Source organism: Lissotriton helveticus, chromosome 4_2, assembly GCF_964261635.1.
Source record: "Lissotriton helveticus chromosome 4_2, aLisHel1.1, whole genome shotgun sequence".
Lineage (NCBI taxonomy): Eukaryota > Metazoa > Chordata > Amphibia > Caudata > Salamandridae > Lissotriton > Lissotriton helveticus.
In genome coordinates, this window is record NC_136064.1 from 121,470,121 (window position 1) to 121,496,781 (window position 26,661).

Genomic DNA, 26,661 nt, shown 5'->3' on the forward strand with positions numbered 1-26,661 from the left:
ACGTGGGTCCCGTGCTCACCACACCACTGGGTTCAAGCTAGCCTGGCTGATAAAGGGTAATGTCCTGAAAGCGGTCCCAGGGTGCTTGTTTACAGTCCAGTGAGGACCTGACCCGGCAGTTCGGACAGGACTGTTCCCTCAAGAAACAGGGTCAAGACTGATTTGTATATGGCTGAGTCCAATCTGGGGTGGTGTGGAGAGCAAAAGAATGATGGATTTAGCCCAGATCCTCTTGACCGGGGTGAATGTTTGCACTGTCAGCATTCCGTCCATCAACTGTTTCTTTTGCATGTGAGAATGTGATGATGCATGGAATGTTGGTATTGGTGTGCAGGGTGAATCTTGCGGGATAATTACAGATGGAGGAGAAAAAGGAGGACTAACAGGACCTATCAGGATGTCACTGGAACCTAAAAGCCTAACATGGAGCACAGAACTTTCCTTCTGTCTGAGTGGCTACAGAATATTATTTTATAATGACTCTGTCATCCAAACGCAATAAAGAAAGTTGTGTGAGGGAAGCAAAAGTTCATCATGACTCATTTTATTTATCAACTTACTCATTAATATGCTTATTCTTTGTTGTTTATCAACATTGCATGTTTGGCTTAGTAGAACACTTGCAGTTTCCAGGTAGTAATCATCAATCTTGAATTATACTGGAGGTTCAAGGGCTGTGACACTGCCTTGTCCCTCGTGGTTTCCACAGTACTGCATTTATGTGTCAGAAGACATCTCTCTTTCTTTGCGAGCTTTTAAACTACAAATAGCAGTAAAATCTGAAACATCATATGACTTGTTGAGTTGTCGAGTACAAATGTGAAGGTCCACAACAACATAACCGGCCTCAATGACAGCACTCCTCACAAACTCGTCATCGAGGTACAAATGGGGACACTTGACTGTGCCAGCCATGAAATATGTGCATCCGAGGGAGATGGTCAATATCAGATGCCCCCCAGTTTTCAACAGTGAGGATATATTTTTCAGGGCACCGCAGAAGGTCTTCTTGTCTATCACAAAGAGCTCCAGGCAGTGTGTGAGCAGCAGACAGTCAGCCTGGGGCAGGCTTATGGGTGACAACGGGGCACTGCTCAAGACATCACACTTGAGAACTTGCTTGGCTTTTCTGCGGACTATGTTTAGTTTCTCATCACTAAAAATGGAAACATATAAAAAGAACAGCATGATTAGGTATGAGAGATAAAAGAAAACAATGTTGTTATTCTTTACACATAACAGTAAATAATGACAACTAATTTGTGTCCCACCCATCTGTTAAACACATACATGATCAGGACGGCAACCTGATGCCATGAGTCATGGTGGTCATGTGCTCATGACAGCCGGGAGCCGTCCGAATGTTGCCGCTCCGCCCACGCTCGATTAATTCCCCGCCTGTGTGGGAAGATTTAATCAGTGGGTGGAGTTCGGACAGATCACAGCCATCATGAGCACATGCCCACCGTGATTTATGATGGCCGGGAGGCGTCACGGGTACCGAGCGCCGCCACCCCATGCACCAAAGCGGATTTGACGCTCGGCAAAAAGGTTAACAATCTGTGGTACATAAACTATAGGCCAATAACTGTTGATTCTTCCCTCGGTTGTTCTTTATTCAACACAATGATTTCAGGTTTGACTTTTTAAGTATATTCCAGCCTGGATGTATTTGAGAAAGACATATTTTTGATGGTGTTAAGATAGCCCGACGTCTTTTTTTATTGGCTTTAGTGTGGATTCATGATAAAGCTCCAGGAGATGTTGCAACAAGGGACATTAACCTGATAGTTTAAATTATAGGATTTGCCATTGGTGCAATAGGATCAGTGTGCAATGGTCACTAGGCTAATGTGCAAGATGCAAGTCCTAAAAAACGAAGTGGTGGGAGCAACCAAGCTAGTCATCACAGCATGTAACAAAGGCACATGCATTCACAGGAAGTGGCATCACAACCCATGACCTCAAAGAAAGTGACATTACAAGAAGTGACACCATATTTTACGACCTCATGAATATGTTTAGCAGGTCTACCATGAGTTCATTTGAGACTTAATAAAACTTAACAAATTAAACCTGTTTAGTACTTCAGTCAGTGACTTGAGTTCCCTGTCTAAAGAAATGAACAGCTCCAAATTGGGTGAAGTTTGGTGTCTGACTAACTACAGTCAACAAGCCTTCTGAGTGCTACTAGCTGGGTATGCCAAACTTGGCACCAAGAGCAAAGCACAGTCCGTGCGCTGCATTAAAAATACTAGGCACTGAAACTGTGAATGTCATAACTATAACGTGTTAATCTACCCAAAATACCAACTTCATAAACGCTGAAAAAAATTTGCACACTTTAAACTTTATAAAAAAAATTACGTTGCACATTGCAGTTGGTATTCTGATCATGGCAAACAATAGATACAGTTGGAGTTGGATATGTTGCACATATAATAATTCAGGCATTCTGTACCATGCTATATCACCATAAGCTTTTTAGTAACTAGTGTGACCTTAAAGAAATCCTGTGTATCAGGTACTTTTTGTTGTGGTGGGCAGGAGGAGCCACCTTCCAGACTGAGTGTCATACACATGGCGATGAGCACTCAGCCATCTGTCAACACAAGGATTACATGGAGGCAGAGGAGGGCCCATGAGATCTATGAACATTAGTAAAGAAAGACGTACAAACCCAAGACAGATTTGTAAGGGTAACATGATCAAGTTCTTTGTGAGAAGATATCTTTCTTAGTCACTTGCAGTCACTGGTAATGTGTTTATGGCCCTCAAAATAGGTTGCAGTTGTTCTGTTTTCTCATTCCACCGTTGTCAATAGAGTCTTTGAAACTTTCTAATATGAGTTTATAAATAAAATAGAAGCTCCTACCTAGGTCTTTACACTAGCACACACTACATAATTAGAATTAGTCTCCTGTTCATTTCTTCAAAGGTCCTGCTAGGAGGGTGTTTCTGCAGACATTAGTGTAGCCATGGTTCTAAAGCACATGGACTGCCAGCACTTGTCTAGCATACATAAATTGTCCATGTATGCTCTGTGGGTGCGGCTCCTTCAGCTTTAATCACACAGCATTAAATGTCCTAAGAAAAAGTAGTAAAAGATGACAAAAACAACATGTCTGCATCCAAGAATCAAGTGGTCAACATCAGTGAAGGAACAATATAAAGGCTTAACTATATATAAGGTAAAATACTGAACAGAATGGAGAACTGATTAACTACTCAACTGTTTTAGCTTCCAGTTTACTACTGTAGAGACCTCTGTGTAGCATGCAGATCTGTTTGAATCTTAGCCACACCACATCAGACTTTCACCATTGTAGAAAACTGATGTAATTAGAACCAGTGAGATGAATTAGGAACATATAAAGTTATGAGACAAGTGTATAGACACGAGTGAGATCCTAGAACTGCAGAAAACAGCGCTGAACCTTGTCAGACAGTTCAGTTTCCAAAGCATGGGTACGAGGTGAGATCCATCATTGGAATGTTTGGACATCACCCAGTGTGCTTGCAGAGACTGTGAAATGGACCATAAAGAGAATCGGCAAGAAGTATATAAGCAAACCCCCTTGATTTCGGCAGAAGACTCAACACTTTTGAAAGCTACCCACAAAACAATGTTGCAGTTTGTCAATGTAAGTTTTCCTTTACTCACGGATTAAACATGCTAACTCTCCTGCCAGCCTTCTCCAGCAGCGGTACAAAAGGGGGTGGTGATGGACGGAAAATCTGAACCAATCAAATACTCACACCCAGTAAATAGATCTGGGTTTAATCCTTCATCGTTCTTTAGCCCACTCTGCCACCCCAGTTCAGACATGGCTATATGCAAATCAGTTTGACCCTGTGCCTCATGGGAACAGTCCAGCCCGAACTGCCAAGACATGCCTTCCCTGGACCGGAAACAAGCTTCCGACGACCGGTTTCTCGCATTGCAGCCGTCTTCAGCCCGGCTTGCTTGAATCCAGTGGCAAAGTGAGCAAGGGACTCACGTCTGAGCATACCCCGCCACACATATGGCAGCCAAAAGCGGTACAAAAGTGGGTGGTGATGGACGGAGCATCTGAACCAATCAAACACTCACACCCAGTCAAAAGATCTGGGTTTAATCCATCACCGTTCTTTAGCCCACTCTGCCACCCCAGTTCAGACATGGCTATATGCAAATCAGTCTGACCCTGTGCCTCATGGGAACAGTCCAGCCCGAACTGCCAAGCCATGCCTTCCCTGGACCGGAAACAAGCTTCTGAGGACCGGTTTCTCTTAAGAGTGCGCATGTCCTGAGAGTACCAAGGGGCATTTTTAGGTCTCTGTTTGGATTTGATGTCCTTAAGTGGAATAGTGGAGTCAAGAGAGGTGGTAATCCATTTATTGAAATTGTCGTTGCTGATGATCGGATCGGGGTTGTTTTCCGGGGCAGAAGCTTCCAGTGCGGAAGTCCACAGGTTGGTGTTGAGTTGTGACCATTTGCGGTTTCTGCTTGGGACGGGGGGTGGTGTGGGGCGAGATTCTGCTGGAGCCCAGGAGAATGGGATCATGAAGTGGTCCGTCCATGGAAGGGTGATGGGTGAATTAACTGTAAAATGGGAACAGTTATTAAAAATTGGGTCCAAGAGGTGACCTTTTTCGTGGGTGGGTTGCAGAACTAGCTGGGGGAGGTCTAGTGCTAGTAGATTATTTCGTAGTTCGGCGGCTGCCGAATCCAGGGGGTCATCCAGGTGCACGTTTAGATCGCCTAATAGAGTGTAATTAGGTGATGAGTAGATACCACTGGCTATCTCTGGGGCAAGTTGGTTTATAAAGTTAGTCGGGGTGCCGGGTGGTCGGTAGATGAGAGTCCCTGAGAAGGCACAGGTGGGGGAAAAGTCCAGCGAGAAAGTGAGGTGTTCGCAGTTGGATAGATTAGTTGGAGAGGAGCGGCAGGTGTAGCAGTTTTTATAAATGATAGCTAAGCCACTGCCTTTTCCAGTAGAGCGATCTGCTCGAAGAATTTGGTATTCTGCAGGGAGTCATTAAATGACATCGGGGTCGGAGTCAGTTTGGAGCCAAGTTTCTGTGAGGAAAATGGCGTTGAGGTCTTTGTCCGAGATCAGCAGGGATATTTCTGTGGCATGTTTAGGGAGGGATCTGCAGTTAAGTAGGACCATGCGGAACGAGGGGGGGGGGTGGTAGGGTGGCTTTGAAACTTACAGTGTGAACAGTTGAAGTGGTTTGTGGTGGGGTCCCATGTTGCGAAGCAAATATTATTAGAGTGTCCACGTAGGAGATGTAGTTTGCTGGAGGAGTACTGTGTGAGACAAATTTTGCCAGCGGTCATGGCCCCTGGTCCCGGTCGGTCGCGGACGGGCGCAGACGGGCGCGCCTTTGGTGCGCCTTTGGCGCCCCGCCGGCACCGCCGCTGCGCCCATCCGCTGCGCCTCCTGGGTAGGGAAATCATTTTGTAGGGCTAGGGCCTCGGGGTGGGAGGGGCCTAGCAAAGGTGATCGGGTTCCTCACCCAAGATGGTGGACCCGGAAGTTGAAAATGCGACAGGGAAGCCGAAGGCTCTGTCGGTTTCACGAGGGGGGGGCAGGATGCGCTATCACTCAGCGTCAGCCTGAATAGTAAGTGCCAGAATACAAAGTGTGATTTTTAAAAGGTGCAAATTATACAGCGTTCGATTTTCAAAGTGCGCGTTAAAAACAATATTTGTTTTTTTCAGTCCAGCGGTAAATTTACTAGCGTTGTCCCGGCTTCCGCCTCAGGACCAAGCAACACACACCACACTCACTCGTAGTCAGTGGGTGATTGGTGTAATCGTTGATCTTTTGTAGGGCTAGGGCCTCGGGTGGGAGGGGCCTAGCAAGGTGATCAGGTTCCTCACCCAAGATGGCAGACCCGGAATTCTTAATAAACTAAAACCGAGACGTATGTCAACCTTTTTCTTGATGGAAAGAGCTCATAGGGCGCTAGGCTCGCCGCCGAGGCTGGGACTCCTTGTTGTACCATAATTACCTGTATACTGAACTCCAGAGATCTGGATGAAATATTACAGGCTGCATGTATGCATGTGGACCTACAGTTGGACAACACAGTGATCTGTAGGTACTCAGACATAACCTTACAAGTGCAGTGTCTATGAAGAAGCTTTAATGAAGTAAAAAAGGCCCTCCATGCTAAGTAACTGAAATATATAATGCTCTACCCCTCCAAGCTGAGAGTTATCACAAACAGAAAGACACTGCACTTTGCTACTCTGGAAGAAGCCTGGGGTTGGCTGGAAGGTTGGAGATTGGTTGGGAAAGGGGCAACTGCTGACAGAAAGACAGGGTCAAAGGCCACAGCGAGAGAAGGGCCATCCCCCTGACAGCCAACGAGATCCTTCACAGGCTTCACAGAACTGTGCTTTTTGTGTTTGTGGTGTGAGAAGAGGGTGGGCTATTGGCCCCCGGGTTATCCCTTTGGTATTGAGGGGGGCACTGATATCCAGCAGCAACTGAGGGTGCACATTCTAAGCGACAAATATGATAGACATGCATGAGGCTTCACAATGGAAAAATATAGTCCTGGAATGTCAATGGGTTAAACGAGTAGCATCAAACATACATTGGTTTTGCTGGCCACATGTGTGGACTTGATCTTGGCTGATGTGTGTTGGATGGTACTTGGCTAGAGGTGTGCATGGATGGTACTTGGCTGGTGATGTGTGTGGATGATATTTGGCTGCCGATGTACATGGATAGTGCTTGGCTGGTAGTGTGTGAGAAATGGCACTTGGATGTCTGTATGTGTGGACTGTCACTTAGCTGGCTGTGTGGCTTAAGTGGATCCCCATAGTTTTCTTAACGGCTTCGCTATGGCCAGAATTCCCCAGCGGTGCTGATAAATTTGACGCGCGCGCGGTTGGGATGGCCCCCGGTCATCCTCCGCACATGCCCACCGTGATGTCAGACGGCCGGCTGACACATGGAAGCGGTTAATCCAAATCCTCCGCAAACCTGAATCTTTGAGAAAAAGTCATAATTTTCTCACATTTCTCACAAGTTGTGGAATCACCTGCCCGGCATAAATTTCAAACCCCCTAGCGTTCCTCCAGGACTCTTGATAAAGATGTTATCTCACTTGTGAGGGTGGGCCAAGTGCCCACAACAGGTAATGGCCCAAAACATATTGTGAGGTAAAAAAATTATTGATCACAAAATGGCCTGGCTTTGCAGTGGGGGTCATCGGTGTTTTTAGTCCTGGACTCAGCAGCCATCGAGGTAAACCTACCAAACCCAGACAGTTCTGAAAACTAGACACCACAGGAGTCCAGGGAGATGTAGCTTGCATTGATCCCCCAATGTTTTCTTACACAGAATCCCCTGCAAACCTCACATTTAGCTAAAAAACAATCACAGTTGCCTCATATTTTTGTGTGAAAAAGCTGTGGGATCACTGGCCCAACACAAATTTCCTACCACCCAGTGTTTTCCAGGTTTCCTTTTAAAAATTGTACCTCATTTCTGTCAGTGTGCCAAGTGCCTGTGACAGGGGAGGGTCCAAAACATATTGTGAAGACATCAAAATGACCTATCACAAAAAACCTGGTTTTGCAAGGGGGCACCTACATTTTTGGTACTGGGCTCGGCGGCCATCGGGCGAAACCTACCGAACCCAGACATTTCTGAAAACTAGACATCCAAGCGAGTCCTGGGAGTTGTGCCTTGTGTGAATTACTCCATGCATCCTGATAAAGATGCTCTCTCACTTGTGTGGGTGGGCCAAGTGCCCCTAACAGGGAAGTCCCCAAAATGAATTGTGAAGACATCAAATTATCTATAACAGAATGACTTGGTTTTGCAAGAGGGGCACCTGTAGTTTTGGTCCTGGGCTTGGTGGCCATCTAGGGTAACTTACCAAACCAAGACATTTCTGAAAACTAGACTTCTGGGAGGGCCCATGGATGTGTAGCTTGAATTTTCTTACTAAGAATAGCCTGCAGACTTGAAATTACTCATATTTGTTCACATTCCTGTGTGGGATCACTGCACCAGCACAAATGTCCTACCACCCAGTGAACCCCTTTGTCTCCTGAGTAAAATTATAGAAGTCAGCTGCTGGGTGTCAACAGATGTGTCTCCTCTGAAATAAGGTTATATAGAGAAAAAGCATCATTGCCTTGGACCGAGATTGTTATCAGGCTGCTGTTGTTTGTTTTCCACAGCTGTGTCACCTCATGGACGTAATAACAAACATGTTTGTATAATGCACGTGAGGGTCTTATACATGATGGCAAGGAACTGTGATAATGTTCCTGTTAGAACTGGCACCTTGGCGTGAGTCTCCCTTCCACTTTTTGCTGATGTACCTCAGATGTTTTGCTGGTATTCGATGCTTAGGGCACTGCGCCATGGCCAATCCGTGCCACAGTGCAAGTGCTCCCAATATTAAGTGTATGTGTAATTGATTTCCACGATTGGCTTATTTGGTTTACCGTCAGTCCCCAGTAACGTGCACGAGGAGTGCTGGGGCTTGTAGACACAAATGCTTCTAGTGGGCCTGCAGCACTGGTTGCGCCACCCACAGAAGCAGCCTCGTAAGATATCCCTCGGGTCTGCCATTGCAGACCCGCGTACAGTCTCGTACTGTCACGCTGACTGCGCAAATGCCCACACTTGCCAGTCCCTGAACCTTCCCTAACCTTCATATCAGTCACCCCTATGGTAGGCCTACGGGCAGGGTGCATTGTAAGCGTAAGGTAGGACAAGCCTAGAGTGTGGCATGTCCTAGTAGTGATTTACCGCCCTTTTCTTTCTTCACTATTGAAGGGCTACCGGTTCTCTTAGGCCAGATGCGCTGTCACCACTATTACACGCTATAGTCCCGGCAAGCTCAGGGAACACGTTAGCACGTCGAGTTTAGTATGCCTGAACTCAGAATAATAAAATACTTCCTTTAGTAAGGTTTATTTTTATATCCTGTGTTTGCAAATGCTACTTTTTAGAAAGTTAGCCTTTGCTGGCCTAACAGTTTCAGCTCGCCTCTGCCAGGATGTGTATCTGCTGTCTGGGTTTGTGTGAGTGACAGGGCTGGGAGATTCCCAGGGACAGTCTGGGGCTCCAGGTGGTGAATAGGGTGTTTTCTCCAGGATGGGTGGGCGGAGTAGTCCTTGGCTCAGAATAGGGTTGTGCTCCACCACCACAATGCTGGCTCCACCTCCTGCGGAGCATCTGATGTCTCTGCCCTGCACCCTGAAAGAAGACGGCAGCCTCCTGTCAACAGAGTATTCCAAAACCGGGTTGAACTAGGCTCAGGCCCCCTGGCCAGCAAAGACAAAAGAAACGCAGTATAAATATAGGAGCTCCGCTCCTTGATGGTGGGTTTCTAAAGCGCTAGAATCGACTCCCGAAGGAGTATCTCTGCGCTGTAGACCGCTGGGGAACCCGTCCTGGCTTTCCCTGTGAGATGCTCCCTACTGGGTATCTCCATGGTGAAACCAGGCAGCCCCAGCATATGTGGGGGGCCGCTGTGGGGATGAGGCAGGCTAATGCCCAGAGTTGCCGAGTGTGATCCCTAGTTAGAGTAGGCACCGAGGCGAGAATTATCGAGTCCGTTGACCCTGGTCCAAGACCCTGCCGCGTCGGGAATTGAACCCTGGTCTCGGGCCATCCTCTGCTCCCGGGTCTGCCGCCTCTAACAAGTGAGCCACACCCCTCCACACCTTACAAATCAGATCCAGTTTTGAATGCGACGAACCTCTGCCTGACTAGAAGGACCAAGAGAAGCTGAAGGACAGAAACCAGTGTGTATCCTGTAAGACCGGCCTGCAGTGGTGCCTTGCAGAGAACGGTGAGGAAAGGACCAGAAAGAACTTTGTAGACTTGTGCCTGAAACGATCTCCAAGGGCTTGATCGAGAGCTTGCCCCCTGAACGGAACCCCAGGACCATTGGGTTCTATTCTGCTTGTGCCCGGCTGCTGTTGGGCCTTAGTTCTTATTCCCTCACCAGAGTTGTGACTCGGGTGCCTTCGCCCCCTCCCAGGTCGTGACAGCTCGGAACCTGGTCGCCCCGCCGTAGAGAGCCCCGCTCATCCCTGAGTCGCTCTCCGCTTCAGTGCCGGGCCGCCCGCTCTCCTGTCACCTCGCCGCTAACGGAGCGCGTTGTGTGCCTCTCATGTTCTCCAGCTGGAATCTGCACGGAGAGCATTCCATAGCCTCGGACGGTCCGTACGTCATAACGTACCCTACTGTCTCGCTTTGCCCTCCTGCATACCAAGGCTCGTGCCGCACCTCAAGAAAGGCCTCCCTGTACTGTGGTACCGGAAGCCTCGTGCTGCACCCGTCTGCCCGAGAACGCGACGCCCCTCACAGATCCACGAGTGCGACCCGGCGTGCTAAGAAGTGGTATGTCCCGCAGGCCTGAACGGCACCTCTCCCTGTGAGCTGCATCGACCCCGGATCGCCGCATCCCTCCACAGTCCTGCTCCCCCGCCTCGCTCCTCGAGGGGGACCGAGTCGGAGAGATCCTCTGGAGAACCGTCAGCCTCGTCCCGGGTCCGCCCTCACCAGTAGCCGCTCCAGAAATGCCTTGGACTTCCACCAGCAAGGTATACTTGAACTCCGTCTCGAGTTCATATCAGATCCAGGGTCCGCAACGTTCTTATTTCCCTGTCATCGTAACTTGCTGAACAACGAACATTCAAAGACTAACTTGTCTATTGTAATCTGGTGGCCTCAAATCGCTAAACGTTATATGGTCTTGTGATAATCCTGCTTGAATCTATCTTTTATATAAAGTATACGTATTTTTGATACAACCATACGACTGGTGTCCATTTGTGTTTGGTCAGTGGGGTTACTGTGTGTGATCATAAATGCTTAACTAACTATCGCCCTGAGGATTAGCCTTGTCTGCTCGTGCCACACTACCTAGAGGGTGAGCAGTGGTTATTCAAAGGAGTAGTTCCCTTGCCCTGACTGGAAGTGAGGGTCCCTGCTTGTCACAAGTGCATACCTGTGCCAACCAGAAACCTCCGTTCCAACATTGGTACCAGCGGTGAGGATTTCGGATTTGCATTTATGATTCATGTACAGTGAATTACTGATCACCACTTAGTGAGAGCAGACCTATAACGAAGCCACAGATTTACGTTCTTGCCAAGAGGTCTCCAATCTCCAAACCATGCCTGGTTCACTCCCCGAAAGAGCATCCTCTGTTATCTCTGGAGTTGACGATGTTGACTGGGAAGGGCTTGACAAATGCAAAGTTGAGCAAGCTGACCCTAAGTGTCGCTTGTTCGCAAAACCCGCACCCACTGGTGCTCCACCCTGGCAAATAGCTAATGTTAATTTTGGGGAGGAAGTAGCCGTCCAAATGGGTGGGGATCCCATACAGATGACCCTAGTCTCGCTAGGAGACAGTGAGATGGTCCCCATGAACTACCTACCCAGTAACACTAAGAAATATGGGCAGGTAGTGACCATCAACGGTAAGAAGGCGGAGGCTCTTCGAGATACAGGAGCCAGTGTGACTGCAGTGAGGCAGCACCTGGTGTCTCAAGAGCAGGTAGTACCGCACGCCTACTGTAGGGTTGTCAATGCTGACAATTCTGAGAGCCAGTGTCCAATGGCTCAGGTTACCTTTGAGTGGGGGAGGGGGGTCTCAGGTACTCTGCAAGTAGCTGTGAGGACCTCCATGCCTGTAGATTGTCGGCTAGGGAATGATTTGGAGAACTTTCCTTGGGGAAAGATGGAGAAAACAAGTCATCAGCGGATGGTGGGTCTACCCGACTGGGCGTGCATGACCACGCAGTCCATGCCAGCCAGTAGGGGTGTTGAAGAAGTCCTGGAGCCTGAAGGAGAGGTCCAGGAACCAGCCTTAGAGAGAAGGCGCCGGGGGTGCGGACAGCCGGCTCCCGAAGTTCCCACGGCCCAGGAGGAGGCACACCTTGAGGGGGATGCCCTGGAGCCTACCGGGGAACAGATCGCCGAACTGGGGGACCTGCCTGAGCTGACCCATTGGCAGCAAGAAGGAGGCCCCTCCAGGGAGAAGTTCTGCAAGGAGCAGAAAGAATGCCCTTCTCTCATGGGTATGCGGCAGCAGGCTGCAGACCAGGCAAATGGTGTTCAGTCTGGAAAACACTTGATCTACTGGGAGAACGATCTCCTGTATTCAGAGTCTAAGGCTGCTGAACCTGGGTCAGCCCATGTGCTGGTGGTACCCAAGAAGTTCAAAGCCTTCCTACTGGGTTTGGCTCACTATGTGCAGTTAGCAGGACATTTGGGGATGGACAAGACCTATGACAGGTTTGTCACCCATTTTTATTGGCCCCAAATGCACAGGAGCTCAGACGCTCACTGTAGGACATGCCAAACTTGCCAGGCAAGTGGTAAGTGCGGAGGGAAGAACAAGGCTCCCCTCCAACCATTCCCCGTCATCAGTACCCCATTCCAGCGAGTAGAAATTGACATTGTGGGGCCTCTGGACCCCAAGACAGCCATGGGCAACAGGTTCATCCTGGTCTTGGTGGACCATGCCACCCGGTACCCTGAAGCCATCCCTCTGAGGAAAGTGACGGCCCCCGTGGTGGGACAAGCACTGATGGGAATTTTCTCTTGAGTGGGATTCCCTCTAGAGGTGGTGTCTGACAGGGGCACCAATTTCATATCGAAATATATGAAGTCCCTTTGGCAAGAGTGTGGCGTACCGAGAGGTGTCACAGAAGTCTCTGGGGTTCAGTCCCTTCGAGCTTCTGTATTCTACGGTCACCCGGTTCGAGGGCCTCTGAGTCTGGTTAGGGAAGACTGGGAGCAATCTCCCAGGAAACCAGATGAGGCGATTCAGGCAACTTGCTGAGGCAAACCTGGAAGCCAGCCAGGAAGAGATGAAGCGGTGGTACGACCAGAATGCCACTCTGGTGGAGCTTCAACATGGACAAAATGTGTGGGTCTTGGCCCCAGTGGAGCCCTGTGCACTTCAGGATAAGTGGACGGGTCCACTTGATGTTGTGGAGCGCAAGAGTCCTGTCACCTACCTGGTGAACTTGCAAACTCCCAGGAACCCTTTGAGGGTCCTACATGTTAACCGCCTTAAGCCCCACTTGGAAATGTCCGAAGTGGGTATGCTGTTGGCAACCGATGACGGAATGGAGGAGGTGACCGAGCCTCTTCCGGACCTCTTGGTGGCCTCTGAGCGAGTGACAGGGCTGGGAGATTCCCGGGGACAGTCTGGGGCTCCAGGTGGTGAATAGGGTGCTTACTCCAGGATGGGTGGGCGGAGCAGTCCTTGACTCTGAATAGGGTTGTGCTCCACCACCACAATGCTGACTCCACCTCCTGCGGAGAGTCTGATGTCTCTGCCCTGTGCCCTGAAAGAAGACAGGAGCGTCCTGTCAACAGAGTACTCCAAAACCGGGTTGAACTAGGCTCAGGCCCTCTGGCCTGCAAAGACAAAAGAAACGCAGTATAAATATAGGAGCTCCGCTCCTTACAAATCAGATCCAGTTTTGACCACAACAAACCTCTGCCTGACTAGAAGGACCAAGAGAAGCTGAAGGACGGAAACCAGTCTGTATCCTGTAAGACTGGCCTGCAGTGGTTCCTTGCTGAGAACGGAGAGGAAAGGACCAGAAAGGACTTTGTAGACTTGTGCCTTAAACGATCTCCAAGGGCTTGATCGAGAGATTGCCCCCTGAACGGAACCCCAGGACCATTGGGATATATTCTGCTAGTGCCCATCTGCTGTTGGGCCTTAGTTCTTATTCCCTCGCCAGAGTTGTGACTCGGGTGCCTTTGCCCCCTCCCAGGTCGTGACAGCTCAGAGCCTGGTCGCCCCGCCGTAGAGAGCCCCGCTCATCCCTGAGTCGCTCTCTGCTTCAGTGCCGGGCCGCCCACTCTCCTGTCATCTCGCCGCTAACGGAGCGCGCTGTGTGCCTCTCATCTTCTCCAGCCGGAATCTGCACGGAGAGCATTCCATAGCCTCGCACGGTGCATATGTCGTAACGTACCGGACTGTCTCGCTTTGCCCTCCTGCATACCAAGGCTCGTGTCGCACCTCAAGAAAGGCCTCCCCGTACCGTGGTACCGGAAGCCTGGTGCTGCACTCGTCTGCCCGAGAACGCGACGCCCCTCACAGATCCACGAGTACGACCTGGCGTGCTAAGAAGTAGTACGTCCCGCAGGCCTGAACGGCGCCTCAGCCTGGCCCGCTAGTGCAAGGGGTTCGCCCTTCTGCGCACAAAGTCCTCAGACCCAAAGGAAAAAGTTGGCACGGAAACTGGAATTGCAAAACATAGAATTTATTAAACTTCATGAAGTGGTGCTAAAGTTCGGACAATACCCTTCGGCACTATGAGAAGTAGCACAAAGGGCTACCGGACACATGGTTTATTTATACCCACACAGGGGCTCAAGAGAAGGTGGTACAAAGCACAAAAGCACTTTTTATGTCCATTTTATGTCCATACAAGGTAATATCGAGAAGCAAAATCGAGCAGTGGGAGGAGTTAACAAACGTGGGATCTCAGCTAACTCATTCCAATCTAGGGCTAACCATTAGCAGATGTTGACCCTAACGGTCAGCGGCAAAACACAGAGATGCTATTATTAGACTGTTCCTGGGCAGATTCAAAGGCCATGAGCAGAAAGGTAGGACAACACACATGGTCGACATGAGGCAGCGTGTAGCAGACAAAATGGCTGCTGCGAATACAAAATGGATGCCGCCAAATTTCAAGATAATGGTCAAAACTCGATGTCTTTTGCTAACGCTCAACTCAATCGATGTTATAATACAACACCGTGAGCTGCATCGACCCTGGATCGCCGCAACCCTCCACAGTCTGGCACTCCCACCTCGCTCCTCGAGAGGGACCGAGTCGGAGATATCCTCTGGAGAACCTTCGGCCTCGTCCCGGGTCCGCCCTCACCTGTAGACGCGCCTGAAACGCCTCGGACTTCCACAAGCAAGGTGTGTGATCATAAATGCTTAACTAACTATCGCCCTGATGATTAGCCTTGTCTGCTCGCGCCACACTACCTAGAGGGTGAGCAGGGGTTATTCGAAGGAGTAGTTCCCTTGCCCTGACTGGAAGTGAGGGTCCCTGCTTGTCACAAATGCATACCTGTGCCAACCAGAGACCTCCGGTTCCAACAGTTCCCACAAAGTCCTCTGTGTCAGCAAGGTCTGTTTTTCCAAGAAACTAACCCTCGAGTCACAAAGGCAAATGTGTCAAAAGTCAATGGGACAAAGTAAATACAACTTTAGAAAAAAACTGTGTACAAGTAAAATTGCACTATTTCTTACCAGGCTGAGCTCAGGCACATGACAATACAATAACAAATGCTGAATTAGAATGTATGAATACACCAAAGAAGCCAACAATGTAACAGGCGCGCAGGCTCTTCTGAATTACACACAGCCAATTACCCCAATGCTGAATATGATGACTAAATGGACCATCACCTAGGAAAAGTCTCTTCTCTAGGGAGATATAAATTCACGGATATCAAATCAGACTTAAATCCAAGGAGGATTGAAAGGGGCTTTCATCATACCATTAACCACCACAAGTTTTTTAAAGTGTGAGCTCCTGTTCAGAGAGACTAAAAACCACGGCTCCCATTACAATTTTGGTGCAACTCCTAATTCGGGCTCTAACACAGTTTTGAACCTGCATTGGAATTTTGCATATTGAAGTTACACCAATACCATAGGGCTTTTTTCCAGGACTATTTTCTCCTAGAAAAACTTGTATTATATTTTGTGGCACAAACTGCACATTCTACTTTGCATAGCTCAGAATTAGTGACAATACCTGGCATAAGTGTAGTATCCCTTACTGAAAATTCCAGAATGTGGAATTGCTCATAATAGAATATCTGCTCAATATTGCACCCCTTGGTATTGTTACTTTCTGGGTGCATTATTATCGACTAGGACACACATATGTTTTGCATAAGCAGGCTTTGAAATGTCAAATATCAATCTTTTTGTTTAATCTGAAGCACAATTGAACTTCCTTTCCCAGAATATGAATGCACACTTACCATCAACACCTGGGCCCATGTCACAGATAAGGTACCCTGCCATGTTCAGCGTTGGGCACAGACCAGGTCAGTGTTCACTAGCTCAATGATGCACTGCCCTGAGAGCAGTCACAATGTAGTGCCTGCCCAGCGGGCAGCACATTAATGAAAGAGAACCAGCAGTTTGAAGCCACCCCCTTTACATTTCATTATGCTGGTGGCATTGTGGCCTGCTTTTGGAAGGGGGCATACATCTTTCCACAGGTGGGTGCAGCGAATTACTGCAACCCTCGCTGCAGATACATATCTTGGGGTTTCATAGGACCCCCTTTTCTTCTTTTCATGGGGCTCCCTATGTGGGCTCAGGGCCTAGTTCCCACCTCTTTGTGGAACACAGTCAGTGTGCCTCCTGACAGCATCTTTACTTCTGTACCTTTAACATAGCAAGCGTGCAGAGGTAATGTGTTTCCTCATTTGAATGGCTGCATGTAAAGTAATACCCACTTGAGGTTGTCCCGGTGCTACATATGACCAAGCAGAAGCTGTATTACACGAGGAGCTGTCCAAGCTTCTGCAATAATACCCAAGTTCCTTAAGTGTTCAACAAGTGTGTGCATATGTGTGTTGCACACTTGCAGACTTTTGATAATAAGCTCCTTGATCTACATCCAGGACTTGTGCATATATAATAAAATCAGACGCTTGAGATAATATGTACTCTACATGGTCTATACACTGCTAGTGTGACTCCAAACTTGCATGAAACACACCTACCTGATAGAGGTGAACGTATGATATGTGCAGAACATATATCCTGAGAGCAGGGGTGGAGGGTTTGTGTTATTGGGGGAATTGAAGGTGAGTAAATGCACTTCAATCTGACTCAAATTTAGCTTCAACTTGCAATACAAAACTGTACGCATATCCGTAAACTCTACCCTGGCATGTGTGCCGCACTCTGTGAGCACTCAAGTTCTTTAGAAAGGATATAAATCAAGACTTGAAAAAGAAAACAAATAGGACAATCATATTATACAGTAGAATACTTATTACATACCAGTTTTTCTGCTTCTGTATGTCACTCAAGTCCATGGCATCTGGTTTGTTCTTCAGCCATTTCTCTACCTCCTCAATGGTTTTATCGTGCGGGGAGGCAAAAATGATCTCAGTGAAATAGTCGCAGATTGGTACAGTATAATGTATGAAGGGGGCCAACAATATTTGAATCAGAGTATTTCCTTCAACAGCACCTGTTTAGAGAAATATTCAAAAGTTAGAGCATTGGATATCTATAACATGATTCAAATGACTGAAGGGGAATAAACAGACATATACCTGGTCTAATCATTCTTCCTACATGCTATTTTATGCAGCATCAGACCTTCTTCTGAATGGAACTCTTCCTAGAAGGTTATTCAAAGAATTTGGGAACACATCTGTAAGGATGGTGAGTGACTTCAGGACTGCTGTTGAGTCAAGCACAGATGATCTGTAGGTTACAAGGTTTAATCCCTGATCATTCCTTCCTTTTGAGGTTTGTAAATTGAGTACTCTTAATATGAGTAATAACAACAACTCTTACTTATGGTACTTAGAAGCAGTAGAGGTGTGGTATGAGGTGTAATATAATACTAGGTTATTGTTACACACAATAGAATATAAGACTTGTACAGTTTAGGAGATAAACAATCATAGTCTTGGCCACTGTCCTCTGTAATTATTACCTCTTAGAATGCCAGAATTTTGCATAACTCTAGAGTCCAAAAATGTGACTCACCTCATTGTCAGAATTTTGTTATTTGTATTGCTCCATCAATGTGCAAACCTTCAATATCTCTTACAGAGGACCGCAACACAAAATCTTTATTTAAATGAGATGTGGCGGCTTGTAAGGAAACTATGAATGATAAAGTTTATTCTTGACAGACTCTCAGGGAACAAAGGATTTGCAGGGTCAGAGTTTTCTAAATGTTGACAACTATATCTGAAGAGGTGAATGGGTCAGGTATTCGATGCACCAATTCTAAATTATTGATTGAAACAGCCATTTTAAAACTAATCTGCACAGTTTGGAGAACTGGGTTAAAAGTACATTCTGTATTTGTTGCTAAGGTTAGTGTAGTTAATTTAAGCTGTGAATATTATGAGTTTTAAATAATTATCTGACTAAAGCATTGAAGAAAATAGAAAAAAAATCCGTTGGTCATAGTTTTGTTATTAGGAATCTGGGACCTTGGCATCCAGTGCCTGCTTTATTCTTCAGATCTCATGTTTTCTGTTCCAGTTTGCTTGTCTTTCCTTTGTCATAACACCCATTTAGGTATAGCCCTAATAGGAATGTGTGGTTTGTAGGTGATGGGACATAGACTAAGGAAAATGCTCTTGGGCCTAGTACCAAACTAGGAGCTCTTGATAAACTCTTCTGAGTAGTTGCACTGTTACCCTACACAGTATAATACAAGGAAAGGTGTAAGATATCTTCTTAGGAATGTTCTAGTTTTAGGGGGACACAAAATAAAGAAAAACAACCTTTGTGGCAATCAGATTTATGTTACACTAAATTATTCAAGCAGGAACCTCTTGTCAATGGAAAGACTTATATCTCATCTGGGATTGTGAACCAATAATATTGTCCTGTGGACAATACTGCTTCTTCGGAAAGATACTTTTTAAGGTGACCCCTGCCTCCCAATTCACAATCATGACCTCGGAAAAAGAAGCAAAGAGGAAGACCAAGTTTGATATATTTTCTCGGTTTCACTCCCTCCTCTTCTGGCTAATGTCTACATATGATCACAGAACATCCCTCTGGGTGTCGGTGATCAGAGAATGATCAATATAGTTCAGGCCATAAGGACATTCACCCATGCACTGCGGATAGAGTTCAGCATGCACTGTATTCTTCTGATAGTGTATACCCTCTAGTGAGTCATGGGTTGATTGTGACAATTATGTAATGAAAATACTTCTGAAGAAGGAGGAGTTGAGCTCCGATTTGAATTGATGTAGTGCATTTACAAGAAATATAGGAATACAGTTAGGACGGGAAAAAGAATCCCAATGCTACCAATCCCAACTTCCACAGACATCAACCCCAACCACCTGCTTACTGCCTGGGACCAGCTCAACACACAAAACACCACAGCCATAATGAATTCCATCCTCTCATAAGCCCCTTCGAACCCCTGTCCCCACTTCGTTTTCAACCTTGGAAGCAAAAAGCATAAAAATCAACAACAATCTCACAAACATTTTCAACCTTTCCAGCACCACAATCCCTATCCCAGACTAATTGAAAAATGCTGGGGTCAAACCATTTCTCTAGAAACTGTCTGCCAAACCCAGCAAACTCAAGATCTACCATACCATCTTTCTGCTCCCCTTTCCTGTCAAATTCCCCGAGAAGGCCATCAGCCGCAAACTCATTAAACACCTGGTGAAAAACAGTCTGGATTCCAAACCAACCACAACATCGAGACTGCCCATCTCATGGCCACAAAGAAATCAGAACCCTCCTTGACTGGGGCAAAAAGGAGGCGCTGATCCTCCTCAATTGGATTGCTTCCTTCCTCAATGGAAGAACCCAGAGTATCTGGCTACTGTATTTCAGCTCTGAATCCAAAACATAGTCTGCATCATCCCTCAAAGCTCGCCCCTCAGCCCTACACTGTTCAACACCTACATCACCTCCATGGCCAATATCATCAGAACCCATGGACTAAACATCATATCCTGTGCCAACGACACCCGGCTCATTCTCTCAGTTTCAGAAGATCCCTGCACTGCGATGTTCAAGGATGTTCAGGAGCATGATGATCATCACCGACTGGATGAAAGATAACTGTCTAAGACTCAACACAAACAAATCAGAAGTGCTGATTTTCTGGAACAAATCCTTATGGAATGTCCCTTGCTGGCCTTCCACACTTGGACCCTGACCCACTCCAACACATCATGCCTGGCACGTCCGCATCATGCTGCAAAGCAAGCTTACCATAAAAATCAAGAATACCACAGTCTCCTCCACCTGCTTCCTCACTAACCGCATGTTCTGTAAGTTCTTTAAATGGCTCCCTAGCAACACCAGACACACTGTCACTCAAGTCCTAGGGATCAGCATGCCGGGCTAGAGCAACACACTATATGTAGGAGTCACAACACATTTCTGGAATAGACTGCAGACCATACAGAACTCAGTGGCCAGACTCAACCTTGGTCTACTAAAGCAAACCCACTTCACCCCTCTCATCAAGAAGCTCCACTGGTTCCCCATTCAGAAGAGATGTCAGTTCAAGACTCTGAGCCATACCCACAAAGCCCTACACAACAAGGACTGGCATACGTCAACTACCACCTGAATTACCACCAACCCTCCAGGCACCTGAGCTCTTCCTACCACTCCCTCCCTCACACCCCCAGCTTCCACCTAAGCAACAGTGGAGGATGCGCCTTCTATTACTTCACTATGAAGACCTAGTACTACCTCCCCTCCACCTCTGCGCCTCTTCCTCTCTGTTTAAATTCAGGAAAATAGTTAAGACCTGGCTGTTCCAATCAAACCCTTCCTAAGCAGAAGGGGTCTCAGTGCTCAGATACCCTCGAGGGTAGTTAGCCCCATTTTAAAAGAACTGGTTGACTGCATGCTGATAGTTTCATAATAACTACTGCATCCAACGTCAGAATTTCTTATATGTATACCTGCATTCTGGTTCTGCACACAGCTTTTAATACATTCCACAACTGATTCAAATACATACAGGGACCACTGACTGATTAATTTTTAAATCATCAGTCGCAGAATACATTTTACGAGTCAACAACATGATTCCCAAAGCAGTTACTAGCCCATCTTCATGGCACATAACTGATCAATGGTTGGTGCTGGGAATTGCAGTAACAAATAATGAATGCATTTTTTGTCTTTTATTACAGCATACATTTCTGTTGGGTTATTGTTGCTTTTTTAATCCTAAAAGTAGAGTTCCGAAGGACATTGAGGGGAAGATGGCTCATGATACTTGTGGTGTCCATGACAATTGCACCAGCTTCAATGAACACCAAATCTGAGGATACATTGACTACCGGACATGCAGGATATTTTATATCCACCCTGCTGAGTTCTGGAGACTGTTCCTTTTCCCTATAGCAAATACTCAATGACTCTTTTAGCCAACTAAACTTCTGTTTCATTATCCTTGTAGCCTTCCACCATGTCCTCTATATATATATTCTATTTCTCAGTTACCTGTGCCTTTTCCCTAGATTTACATCCAGGCAGAGATTGGAAGTGAAAGTTATACTATAAGTGTAGTATGTTTAGTAGCAGGTATATATTGGAATGCAGTTTTTTGTACTTACATTCCTGAAGATCCAATTGCATACAAACATAGTGATGAGATGAAAATGAAAGTGGGTACCCTTTGTTTGTATCATAGATCCAGCATTGTGGCACAGATGTACTCTTCTGAGGACACAATCTCTTTTTGCATCCCATGATTTGTGTTCAGACAAAGACATAAGGTGTTCACCAAAGCAGCCGCTTCTTTATTACATTGGCTGATGTTTGTTCCACCTTTGCAATGTTCCTGCAGCATATGCAACAGTGGGATTGGTTGGCTGAGGGCACTCTCCTCCAAAGGCAATGGCATTTGGACCAAACACTCTATTAGCATCCATTTGCCACCCGTAATCATTATGGCATAGGCAATAACCCCCCTTTGAAGTACATTTTCATTAATAGACAAATGTATTGCTGCATGAAGCAGGAGAAGGGCCAACAGGATACAATCTCCTGAATGGTGCTTTAAATGACTACATTAGCATGCCTATTTTTTCTTAACTGATTCTCTGATTTGAAAGGCTGAATAGAGTGCACACCCTGCAACAGTTGACCAGAATGTTGTTAAACACTTGTTCTGGTTTTGAGAAATTCATGCAAAATTAAGTTGATGCAATATGATAAACATTGGAGTCTGAAGTATCCTCGATCAACCTTGAATTTAACAACATTGCTTCCATTATCATTAGCAACAAGTATAGTGCTGCGACATCTGGGTTGAAATCACTTGTATTCTTTCATAGTAAAGTCTTCGTAGATGTTCGCAGCTGTATATTCTTCCTCCATGGAAAACATTGGAAGTGTTGCCTGCTAATCAGCACCTTGAAAAGCAACAGTAATTATGATATCTTCTGCCAGCCTTTATTTAACCCTTTGCAGGAGACCCAGTGTGCAGTGATGCACATGTAGTTTATAACTCGACAACTATTCTACACGTCTTTCGTGATATGGACTAATGAAAAATACTCCCCTAGATTGCTTCACCAATCAATTGCATCACTTGATGGTGTAACACTCACATAGCAGCTGTGAAAAAAATAGATCCAGCTCGGAACATTGGAATTTGAACATTCACTCTCTGTCCCCCTCAACAAAAAGGGAGGAGGTCAAGCGCTAACATTTTGCCCAGCTTTCCCTCATGGGTTTAGAAGAACAATGAGTCCATGCTGAACATAAACTTGAATAATAATTGATTATTGGGTCTGTTGTCTTTGTGCGGCTCCCCCTTCAACTGACCTACTGGGAGCAGGTAGGCTGCTTGGAAGTTTTGAGCTGACTATGTCCCTCTTTTCCATATGCCACGCTAGGATTTGTGTGTGTGATGACGGCATACTAAGAGTGACAGTCACAGTGCTGCGTCACATGATAAAATATTCTTCCTTATCACCACTTATTTCTTCTCTCTCGGAAGCAGCTGTCCTTCTGAGGTGCTCTTCCCATACGATTGCATGTTGTTTTATGATATGGGAAAGTTGACTGCCATCCCACATACTGTACTGTCCACCTCACTTACCACAACACGCTTGTTTACTGGAAATTGTGAAATCTGCAATGCAGCATTCATGGAGTCTAAGTGTGAAGAAACCTCATGAACACACACGCACACACACACCCACACACACACACATACACTGGCTCCACAAATTGATGGTTACCCACATGGCCACCTGCATGGGCCATTGCATGCCATCAGTAAAGCAGAAAAAAACAAATCGCCGTCAAAAGTCACCATGCATGGTAACGCATGGGAACTCTCCCAAGTCCGTCAAAAGTCACCGCGCCTGGTAACGCTCCCAAGTCAGAAGTGACTTGGGAGCATTACCATGTGCGGTGAATTTTGACGGCGATTTGTTTTTTCACGAAGACGGTCGTGAGGTCCTCTTTGGTATTTCCAACTCGTAATTCACTCTGTAATCCTTAGGTACAGGAGGATGTGAAAACTTTGCGCCCGACAGTGGATCCCTTCAATCGACAGCACCTGAATTGCTATACCTCCTTTATTCTGACCTCATCTATCTTCATGAGGATATGTGTGCACACTTAATCACACCCACTGTCACAAAGCTATTCCTAACAGAACTAAACAATTTCAAACAAAAGCACAAGTGCACCACTTTTCAATATGCAGGGTAACCAAATATACAATTCATTCCCAAACTGCAGTCTTCTTCTAAAGTTTTCTTTATTCCAGTATCAAAAAGATTTGTAAAAACAAGGTCATAAGCATCACTTGTTGAAAGTGGCACAGCCGATGCGTTTCGTCCTTGAAGCGGACTTCTTCAGGGCAACGGTTGTTCCCATATCATATAAGGGTAACTAGGTTGACTGATATGTGTATCCAATTCCAAGGAGTCATAAACTGCAAAGTACCAACTTCAAATTCTGAAATTATAGTGATCCATAGTATGATCTACAATGTTATTAGATCTAAACCAAGGACTGCATGTTCATAGTCATTGACAAAATTTGTCAGCATATAGGCACTTCCTTCCGGATTTCGAAACTATATCTATTCGATGGCAGTCAATAATGTGAATGGTTTCCCCATGTAAAAACAGCATCAATAGTTTTGCTCCTGATGCTGTTTTTACATGAGGAAACCATTCACATTATTGAGTGTCATCAAGCAGATTATTTGTTTTCCTTGTAAAAACAAAAGACAAGAGGTGTTTGTCAGAACAGGAATTTCGTCCAGGAGGACCGTTATAGAAGCGAGTCTGAGGACAGTCTCAAAGTACAATCAATCTGAGCAAGGTTTAATACATTTATTGGGTATCATAAAGTACTTCCGTTGATCCTTTTTTAGTAAGGAATCCAGGCCTTTTCTTTGGAGTCATAAATAAGGCCCCTGATAACAATTGCAAGTGGGCCTCGATCTTGCATGGAGACAATGTGGGCCAGTGGATAATGTGTTAAGATGTCCAGCATGAGGGGCATGTGATCACTGCGTGTACTGTGTGTGCTGTGTCCTGAATGGCTATGTGTTCATAACTTCATGTAGCATCTAACTTTATGGTGTTTTAGGGAATAGACTAACCCCTCTGGCCATGTGTGCTTTATTTGGGCCAATAGTCCTGGAGAATCGTGGCATGACTGCGCCTATCTGTTCAATAGACCTGTGTTTCCTGTTCGCACGTTTGAGTCAAGGTTGACGGTGAGTTCAAAGAGGGAGAATTTGATATTAGAGATGGACTATGTTCTTACAAGTGAATGTATTATTAAGATCGACTTTTCCAAACTTATCAGAGCTATTGACACAAAGTAGAATATGACATTCACAAACAATACACTCAGCCCCCGAAGTCAGGGCTGTAATGCTTCATGGGCTGTTAAGTGAGTGCCACATCTCTCAAGTTAGTGCTCATGGTCATTACCTATTCACTATAGATGACACTCAGCTTAAGCCCCATAAGTAGTCTCAGGAGTCCCACTCTGACTCTGCCTCTGTATTAGAAACTATGTAGTAAAATCAAAAGTATTCCAGTGCTGAAGTGCTATCTTGTAAACAGTTTTTCCCAGGGCCAACTAGCCCAAAATCAGTCTTACCTCACCAGCAGGATCGAAGTGACAGCAGTCTCTGAGATCACCCCTCAGTAGGCACTGAAGCTGCAGCATCTATTTCTGGTAAATTCTTTGCACTCAGCGGCCCTCGAGTTCCTCACATGCTGTTATGCAGTCACAGTTGCGGGGGGGTCCTTGCAGCTCTGCCAAGCTTTGTAAGTTCTTCAGCTCTTCTCACAGTTGGTGGGGGTGCAAAGGTCCTGGTGCTGGTCCTCAGTCATTGTATAAGCTTGCTCGGGGCTCTCACCCCCAATGATCGTCTTGCCTAGTTCACACTTCTTGTTCGCTCCTGTTGGAGGCCTCTGACAACAGGGTTCACCATTGCACAGTGTTCTGACTGGATCAGCACAGCGGGGTTCATGGCAACCACCCAGCATACAGAGTCTGCAGATTTCCATTGCACATGGGCTACGGCCTACTCGGAACAGCAAGTTGTTCTCATCTGCCTCACCTAGCATATGGGGCTGCTGACTTAACACAGCATTGGGCAATGACCCGTTTGGGGGAGTATCAGTCATCGCTCCCTTCATGACTGCCCTTTTCTTGCATATGAGGGTCACCTACTTTCCTTTTTCCTGCACACTGGCACAGACCTTATCAGTGCAGTAGCCATCTCCTAACACCTCACTGATAGGCTCCACTCACTAGGACTCTTTAGTGGACCTCACTGCCTCCTCTTCTTCAGAGGGCAGATACTGGTGCTCCAGGCTCTGGATCAGGCAGTCTTAGATAGCATGGGTGATATGTTCTCATACAGCCAGGGAGTCTTGGCCTCAGTCCTAGTCACAGGCAGAAGTCTTACAGAGTTTCTCCTCCTTTTCTCAGACACACATATGCCTAGCACATGCACATCTCATTCACATACTGTTCTGCGTTATCACAGTACGGTACCATTCACAGGACATATTTATCCTTACCGTAGCTAGGGGAATTTTCCTTGCGTCTCTTTTTATTAGTTATGCCAGCCTCTCTGCAACAAACCTTTTACGTCAAAGAGGTTTCCTTTCTATGTATCCGCGCCACTGAGGACATATTTATCCTCACTGCAGCCAGGGGGATTTTTTCTTGCATTTTCTTTTTAGCAGTTATGCCAGCCTCCCTGGAGTAAGCCTGTTATCACCCACACAACATAAATGGAACTTACTGAACCATGTACACTTCTGATTTCTCAGTAGATGAAGATGTTTTTACGATTATTTGAACCACTACGGGAAACGCTGATGCAACCTTTCAGCATTAGGAGCTATACCATCACGGACCAGCTGTATTTCAGGTACCTGCTTTAAAATAGTAACCTATCTGCACTGTACATATCATACCCTGCATAATAGGAAGTCCACTAATACTATTACGAACGGAACCTTAAGGCCGCTCACATTAAATCACCTTGTGTTAGTAAGCTTTAGCATTTATGTTTCCATATCTGAACATAATAACCTCTTCCATCAGTTAATGCCGCTGAATAAACGTGAATCAATGAAGCCCGGCTCAGCCCTGTTATGGTTAACTTTGTCAGCTTGTTTAATATAGCCATGGTTTAACACTAACAGTAATAGCTGATCTTGCTTTCTGATTTTCCTCTTGGTGGGCAAAAAACAGACAAAGAAGCCCCATGTTTACATTCTGACTGCATTCGTTGTAATCAATATTATCTACATTACTGAAGATAGAATACATGGTAAGCATTGTTATCCCATACTCTATCCAGCTAAATAAAATATTCATCAAGTATGGTATCTTCACCATATCTACATCCTTCCTGCCCTT

The 26,661-nt window shown here is 46.2% G+C and overlaps 1 protein-coding gene across 1 annotated transcript in view; it reads right to left on the reverse strand.

The window, feature by feature from the left end:
- Positions 1-610: 610 nt before the first annotated feature.
- The window catches only part of LOC144751964 (nicotinamide N-methyltransferase-like), a 51,925-nt gene continuing 25,874 nt past the window's right edge, over positions 611-26,661 (reverse strand). Inside the window, exons 2-3 of the mRNA XM_078639926.1 lie at positions 17,053-17,245; positions 611-1,156 (exon numbers count right to left, since the gene is read on the reverse strand). Coding sequence (XP_078496052.1) covers positions 718-1,156; positions 17,053-17,245 — 632 coding nt within the window. The 3' untranslated portion in view covers positions 611-717. The remainder of the gene's footprint in view (positions 1,157-17,052; positions 17,246-26,661) is intronic.